Below are 8,571 nucleotides of genomic sequence, written 5' to 3'. Positions count from 1 at the left end.
GCACTTCTGTACAATGAAGATGGAATAGAACCCAGAGTAGAAAACTCTTCTGAGGGAGCACTATCACTTGCATATCCAGAAGATGATATATTTCATTCTGGATCAGACTGTGGTTTTACGGGATCATTGGAACTGGGTGACTGACTGAAGAGCAGCTTGGGAGTCAATTTGTACTGTGAGGGTTGCTTGTGGTAGTTGAATTCTCATGACAACCATTATATCAAAAAAAAAAAAATTAAAAATAGAAAACAACAGATTTCATTTTAAGTTTCTAAGTTGTCATAGGCTCTCTTTTACATGATTAAAAATACAATGACAAATTTATTAAATGAAACATTGTTGGGTCCACCTTTTCCAAAAAATAAGTGAAATTTTTCAAAACAGGTGATTTAGTCCACATTTCGTATGTTGGTCTCATATATCATCATGGACTCAAGGAATATTTCTCTGCTATTGTCCATACTTACCTGCTTCTCTTCACCTCAAATCTTTAAAATGATTTATTTATAAACTTTGTGTAAAACTCTTATCTCCCTAGTCCATTTTCACCTCAACCTGGCTTTTGCTTCTCTTCACTCTACCAATACTGCTCTTGCAAAGGTCTCCAACATCATCTGGTTTGACATTGGTCAAGGCCCTTTGACATTCCTCTTGCTTGGGACATTGATGATTACATCACTGACACCCACATTACCTCTCTCTAATATGCTGCTAACAGCATCTTCATCCATCATTCTGATTGCATTGTCCCACACCCCATTTTGAACTCTTCCACTTCTTCCTGTTCCTTCTTCCATCATGTCCAATTCAAACTTCACCCCATAAATTTCAAGGTTCTTCTGAACTCTCCCACTCATCTCTTATTAACCCTACCAGCACCAGCTATGCCAACCTCTGCAACTTTCTTGTTTGCTCCTCCCATTAACGTATGAACAACCTGACCTGAATTGATCCATGAAAGCTGCTGTTATTCCCTTTTTCAAATCCCTTCTGAAGATGTATTTATGCATGATGACTATAATAAATCAATCAACATACCATGACTATGCTGAGGGGCAGCTGGGGAAAGATTATTTGATAATCTCCTTCTCTCCTCTTCATATATTGCTTGGCTTTTTGGAAAGGAAGCTCTTTGTGGCAGAGACCATGGGAGCATTTCCAACCCCATTCAGATCAATAGCAGAACCCTCACTGATGTCAATAGGTCTGCCCAATAGGTCAGGGTCACCCCTTGTCTAATTCTATATTTGCCGAGACCTAGCACAATGGGGTCATGATCCTGATTGGGGCCCCTGGGCACTAGTGTAATTTAAATATTCTTAGCACACAAAGCTAACCTGATTAAAGACATATGACAAAATGTCCAGCACAAACTAGCAGTTATTAAAACACTACCAGTAAAACCAATGTTAATTCAAGTTAGAAGAGGCAGCGAAAGAAGTGAGTTTTTTCTAAATTTTAAACACTACTACTTTTCATTTACAGTGATAAAAACTTTATTCAACTTGATTAACATAATTCACCTATTTACAATAAAATTAGAGTTTTGAAAACTATAAAACATCAAAAGACAGAGGAGAATTTACATTTAAGTTGTTCAAGCTATTAGGTTAAACAAAACAAAAGTTGAGAGGTTAAAAGTCTGAGGTCAAAATATTATAGCTACCATTTAAAAAAATTTCTAGTGAACTCTTTTCCTGTCTCGTGGTACCATGTTGGTGCTATCACCCTACATTGGAACATTAAGATTTTAAAGCAAATTGACATCCCAATGCCTAAAGCATGACTGTATTAATATAAGTGCTGTTTTATTTACTTGTAAATGAAAAATGTAAGTTTAATAGTAGAAAATTTCAGTGAAAAGCATAAAAGCAATAAACTCAATGTTCTAATTACTTAAACATTCGGTGTATCATAATAAAGACTGAGAATTTTAGGTGATGTTAAAATGGGATTTCTTAAAAAAGCTGACACCACTGGTTCCTGAAGAGTTTGAATACTGCAAGGCATTACTTTATTGATTATGCTTGTAAGAGTTATGGAAACAGCACATGAAATTAGTGGACTACATAGACTCCCCCTAGCCCAAAGACTTGTTTCTCTTCACTTGTTAAAACATAGTAGTAAACATCTGTATTTGTTTGTGGGAAGCCAGAATGGGTGTCCATTAAAATATTCTGTAAAATTTAAATTGTAAAAATATATGTTAATTAAATCCTCACTGGAAAGATAAAATGGTTAGTCTAGAATCATGCAATATAGTGGCAGACCCAGTCTGATAAGTCTCAGAGAAGAAATACTGCAGCAGGGAAAAAATGAAAGTCCATCCTTCACTTGCATGCTTCTAATCCCGCCTGAAGTAAGGATGAGCATCACATCTAACTCTTACTTTTTCTTAGAAACACGAATTAAAAGATGTTTTGAAGTCCTTGATTTCATACCCAATGCTACATTTCCTTCAGAAAGACTTCTAACAAGGTTTCTCTGCACATCTGGTTCTTGTTTCCGACTTCTTGTTCCAATTCCTAATGAAGAAATAGATGTCATGTTAAAAAAAAATAATTCAACAGGTATTATTTATTTATTTAGTTTCATATTGAGGGCAACCTGAATCCCCTAGTGTGGGACAGTGTGGGGGTTCTACAGCTATTTCTACATTTATCAGAATCTAGTTTTCATTATTTAAAAAAGTCAGCCCTCCTAGGTGAGAAGGTAATTTGATCTGCTGAGTCTGTAGTGGAAGACACAGAAACATGGAGGCATAGGACTCCACTAAACTTTGTGGAGTATTGAAAGGGATAATATAATGTATACATAATATGTACAAATATATTGAACACTTTATTCTCTAGTATGTATAATACCATATTCAAACTTTGAAAATATGTACATAGACAAATTTCCCTAACTTAATTTGAAAAATCTAAATTTACTGTTAGCTACTAAGCACCACCTCATTCTTTCCCTGGAAGCATGCCTTTTTGAAAACAAATTCAGAGCTGAACTGTTTCTTCTTGCTGACAATGACATGGTATTTAAGTACATGACATACCTGAAGAACGTGTTACTAAATGCCTGAAAGGTAGGCAAACTAATTTGTTTTTATCCCTTTTTTTTTTTTTTTTAAAGAAATCTTTTCAGTATGTCTTATATTTTGCGGCGATTAAACTAGGTACTCAAATACATGATTCCTTAATAATACAGTTACAGAAGTTGATATCCCTCATTTTTTCCAACACTTGGTGGAAATAAATAACATGGAGATAGCACAATACACAGGACTAGAAGTACAGAAGCATGTCTGTCTACTATAAACTTTCAGAAAAAACTATATATTGCTAGGTTTGTTGTGGGTAAGAGTGTGTGACCAGAGCATGTCTTAAAGCTGAAGGCAGCAGAGTGAAATGCAGAGCAGCCTTCAACCTACTCTAAATTGCACAAGAGAATTTATGCCAGCACTGGGAATGTGGTGGTGAAGAGGCATAAGTAGCTTAAAGTAATTTTTTTATCCTTCCCATTTCTGAGCTATGCTGAGGTTTAGGTCCGACATAGTTCAGAATCTAGCTCAGAGTTCTCCATATAATCTCTGCCTGTATGTTACACAGTGGTTAGCTTTTTTTTGTTTTAAATTTTGTATTCACTGTTAAAGAAAGGGACAATACATCTAAAATTCTGATTTCCTCCTCCAAATGAAAGACGATAATGGCACTGGTGTAAGGTTGATTTCCATAAATAAAAATGAAACTGAAGTCCTGACAAGAACATATACCACTATACAAGATGTTATAGATGGTTATGGTTAAGAGCTGGCCAGAGAGCAAATATTCCATTTTTTGACAATTTTTGAAATTTGTGGAAGGAAAACCAAATCCTTTTAACATTTTTTAGAAACACTATTGTGTCAAAATATCTGTGCTTGGATAAAAAAGGTCACATTTTCAATTCATGTCACTGTCTCCAGAAGTGACCAGAGTGTACCCTGGACCTCAGAAATCTTGTGTAGAAAACTTCATTAAAAATAAATACATTTTGGCTTTGACAAAGCCACACATTTTAATACTGAACATTTAGTCAAAAATGTTCTTACTAGCTCTAGTTACAGTCACTCTAGGTGGAATTTTTCATGAAACAGGTGGGCTTCACAAGTGTTTGGAAAGATGAGAGTGAGGGTACTTAAGTAAACACTCATTTGAAGATTGCTCACAGGGTAAACAGGAGCCTAAAAGAAGGTATAAGTCAAGAGTAAGCCGAGGTGACAAAGTGACATGTTTTACTGACAAAAGTGGTAGCATAGATATAACCTAAGGGTTAAATTAGAACTAAGAAAGTCACACTTCTGTTTTGGAAAATTGTGGGACAAATGCTCTGTATGCATTTTTAATCAGTAAAAGAATTTGTTATAACAAAAAGTTTTCTACACCTCAGACAAAAGCTTCTTGCAAGCCACAAAACTATGATGACTTTTTACAGAACTTTTTGGGAACACCACCTACGGTATTGTAAACAATTTGCCAGTGGCTAAAGAATCCCTAAATATTGCTTGCAAATTTCATTTTCTCAACATCACTGCTGTGTTCTCCCAAATGGTATCAAAAGTTTATCTAATAAATCTCTATTGGAAAAGTAATCTGTGCTGTGCTAAAAGATGAAGCAAGCATTCAGGAAAGATTTGGCAAACTGTTTAAGAGATTATTTTATTTCTCAATAAAATCAGATCTGGAAATTTCATACAAGGCATTTAACAGGGATGCTTGTCGATGAGACTGTGCCAGATTAAACCTGCAACCAGTAAAGAGTACGCTTTTAGTGTGAGTAAAATCCCTATTAAGATTAGGTTTTTATCATTTAAATGTTATAAGCTTGGAATACTGGGATCATGTCTAATCAAAACCCAATAATTGACTAGACCTATGCCAAAGTTGTTTTTTGTTTGTTTTTAAATTAATTGACACACCATATTCAGCAAACAACTTAGCTGACTGATCACAGCAGCAAACCATGAAAATGACAAATTGTAAATGTCAAAATTTAATCTTGGACCTCCTACATAACCAACCATGGCCACAAATTTAATATTGTACGTTATTGTTTTGACTCTTACCTGCTGTTTTGGGCACTCGTAAAGGTTTATGACTTAACAAGATATCCTGTCGAATACGCTTTGCAGACACAGGATCTTGCAGGCTACTTAACCCGCTGTTTGACACAGAACTTGAAAAAAAGGCAAATAAAAAGTTTACTCACTGTACCTTGGAATTTCAGGACATGCAGTCTGAAAATATATTAGACAATATTATCTAGTACTAGTTGGTCTTAATAAGAAAATGAAACAGAATAAACTCAATTTTCTTTCTGGTGGCTGTCTGCAGATTTAATTTCAAACAGTTTTCTTTTAAAACTTTGTAGTACAATCTTGTAGGAATGTATTAATTGTGAAAAAATAACCAAGTATATCATTTAATGTTACAATGTAGTCCAAAATTCCATTGATATTTGGAATGCCAGTTTGATGGTCACAAATAAGGACGTAAGTGTACTGAAAAGCAATCAGATGCAACATTTATAAAAAAAGTCCTTGAAGTGGTCAAGTTGTGTACATTGCTTCAGTCAATTTTTTAATGACTACAATAATTCTGCCACTACCTCCATATAGTGGGGGTGGATGGATGTGGGGAGACAATCATTTCACAGCTAAGCTTTAAGAGGGTGGTTATAGTTGAGAGTTTATTAAAAGAAAAAAAACCCCTAGTATTCCTATAGTATTTCAACTAATGGAATTAAAGCATGACAATGAACTATAGTGAATATGAAGTTGTCAGCGACATCACACTCCTACCACTTGTGCCACCCACCCTCCATGACCCGATTCTGCAAGACAGCTTTGAAATCAAGATACAGTAAATTTTAAAATATAAAACAGCTACATTTCTACATTTGTTCTGGTTTCTCTAACCGTATTTTATAGTACTATCTAGCATACTTGTATAGAACTCTGGTTTAAAGACTGTTTTGTTAAAAAGCTTGTGTTTCTACTCAAATACACAGCAAACAGGAAAACTAATTAAGGCTAGGACCTGCTTCCTGCTACTGCTGGGATCCCTTTATCTCTGTAGCCTGGCTCCTGGGAAGATGAGCTACACTCAGAGGGGAATATGAGGAGCCTTTAGAAAGGGAACCTCCCTCCTTTTCCCCCCCATGTACTAATGGCTGGCTTTCAGTGACTGACCTGGGAAGTAGGGTTACTGGTTACTATGGGAGCGTATGGAGAGGATGGTTGAGGTTTGTATTTTGATGTTGGAATGGGAGGGATATATTTGGTGTAGGGAAGGCATGGGGAGAGGAAAATATAAGGAATGCTATTTCTCTTCCTTCTCTATAAACAAGGACATGGTTCCCTTCTCTTTCTCCTACTCAAGAGATAGATAAGGCAGGGTGAAGAATGTCTCATCTGGTTTTAGGGATGAGTGTATCACTTGCGGTCAGACAGCATATTTTAGAGAAAAAGAATGAAGAGTATTACTGAGAGAGCAAGTCCTTAAGTTTCCTCTAAAGTTATCTTGGACTGATAGCAGGAAAAAGTGTGTGGGGGACGGAGGAGTGAGGGAAGTGAAGAAGCTGTTTTGGGGAGGCAATAAAATTGTATGACATTATGGTTCAAATGGAAGACACTGGAGTGCTTCAGTTTAGAAGAGTTTTTACTGTTACATTATGCTTGTGTCTAATCAGACAATAGAAAGATCCAGAAACAAAAAAGATATATATGTACATTTCCATCATTAGCCTCTTAACCTTAGGAATTAGTGATTTTGTATCAGACTTAACTGAGGCAATTCATGTACTCTAAGAAATCTAGTTATTTTTCCTTAGAATGCTTTCATGAAATGCCACAGGTTATTTGGATTGTTTAGCTCAACTCATAATTAATTATTTGAGAATAAAATACCTCTCCCAGCCCAGAAAGCAAAAACAAAACACTTTTTAAATTTAACTGATGTCAACCAAAGCATGAGCTTGGAGCTTATTCGCTTCTTGGAATGCGGGAATCTATTGAATTTTCAGGAAGAACAGACCTGTTTTAAAAGAGTACCAGAACAGGTATGCAACCTAGGCTACATTTCTGAAGCCTGTGCCACTGCTAAGTTAGGAATAACTGAAGATTTATGTTTTTAAGGTGATGTACACTCATAAAATTAGGATTGCATTTCTCACTCTGAAGAAGTGCTAATGATATTAAAAAACCTACTTTTAATTTGATCTCGGGGTTCATGACATCTCCAGAAGTATTTTATTGATACAGAGCCTTAACACATACTTTAAAAAAAAAAAAGGACCTACGTTGGACTGTATTACTGACTGCATCAACCAAAGAATCTATAACAGCAATTTATTTAAAGGGATGCTATAATTTTTCTTCTTTTTAATTAAAAACAACATTTTCTGCTAAAGGACTTTTTAATAGCATCTCCTGAAATAAAAAACTCATAAAAAGTGGAGTGATGCGAGAGGGAGAATCCTGCTCTCCTGCTGATGTTCAAGAAGTGATTTTGGGCAGACCACAGAGTAACTCCACAAAGCAAGAGGTCACCTTTCCTCCTTCATTCCCTTCCCCTGTGTACGAGACTTCTTGGGCCCCTTCAGTGTCAGCTTTGCTGTTGCTATTACTAGTAAACGTCCTCTTTCAGGATCCCAGTAGTGCAGTCCATGAGAGTGAAGTTTTAATGGTTGAGACAGGAATTGTAACTGATCAACGAAACAGGGAAACTGGTAACACACCAAAAGTGATGTCAAGTGCATGAAAAACATTGTCTTATCTCTTTCACTTTTGGTAATCTTCAGTGTTTTCTGTAACAGTAGGCACAAAATTTTCAGATAGAAATTTGATTTTCAAATTGCTGAGGCAATTGCCCCTTTAAATCAGAAGTCATTTTCTCCCACACAGTATAAGACAATTATGGAAAATGCAATGTTAGTCTGTACGGATTCTACTAAAACTAAAAAATAATTCATATTAAAAAAACCTGAAGAACACATTCCTCATAACCTGAGAAGGTTAATACTTAAATCTGAATTGTCAAAGCCATTGTGGGTCAGAATAATTTCTCCTATTTCTGATAAATGATAAATACTTGGGAAAATGTTACAGCATCAGAATTGTGATGAAAACAAAAGCAGTCAGTAAAAGCTCATTTGAATGGCAGAGGATCAGACACTGTTTTTAAAAATACCTTAATAATTTCCTTTTTCTCTCAGCAGCAGAAGTCATTGCCATATAAGATGGCTGCTCATGTATTGGACCAGGATTTCTATTCAGCAATGAAGGGAGACCAAGTCTGAAATTAAAATAAGATACTAAAATTATGAAAAATCTATTGTTTAAAAACAGTTATTTTTCACTTTAAGCCAAGGATATGCTTTTCATTTGAAAAACACAATACTAGTAATAAAATAAACTTATTCCAATAAAAAGCAAAAATAGTTTATAATATCTTTTTTGAAAGGTAAGGACTTACTTTATAACTTTTCTTTTGAAAGCCAAAACATGATACTACAATATTAGTACTTAACATTTAT

The 8,571-nt window shown here is 35.2% G+C and overlaps 1 protein-coding gene across 4 annotated transcripts in view; it reads right to left on the bottom strand.

Moving 5' to 3' along the window:
- Nucleotides 1–1,486: 1,486 nt before the first annotated feature.
- Nucleotides 1,487–8,571, bottom strand: part of KIF18A (kinesin family member 18A) — a 103,737-nt gene continuing 96,652 nt past the window's right edge. For 2 of the 4 annotated variants that reach the window (XM_067532049.1, XM_067532053.1), the window contains 3 exons: nt 8,226–8,330; nt 5,102–5,211; nt 1,487–2,525 (listed from right to left, as the gene is read on the bottom strand). In XM_067532049.1, the coding sequence (XP_067388150.1) occupies nt 2,386–2,525; nt 5,102–5,211; nt 8,226–8,330 (355 nt within the window). In that variant the 3' untranslated portion in view covers nt 1,487–2,385. Of the gene's footprint in view, nt 2,526–4,714; nt 4,780–5,101; nt 5,212–7,469; nt 7,741–8,225; nt 8,331–8,571 lie in introns of those variants that run through there. The other 2 variants (XM_067532050.1, XM_067532052.1) reach the window with 2 other exon arrangements.

The sequence above is a fragment of the Emydura macquarii genome, unplaced genomic scaffold (genome assembly GCF_026122565.2).
Source record: "Emydura macquarii macquarii isolate MOO-44397 ecotype Brisbane River unplaced genomic scaffold, CSIRO-AGI_Emac_v2 contig_3240, whole genome shotgun sequence".
NCBI classification, from domain to species: domain Eukaryota; kingdom Metazoa; phylum Chordata; order Testudines; family Chelidae; genus Emydura; species Emydura macquarii.
The sequence above is the reverse complement of the archived record's forward strand: the minus strand, read 5'-3'. Positions and strand labels throughout refer to the sequence as shown.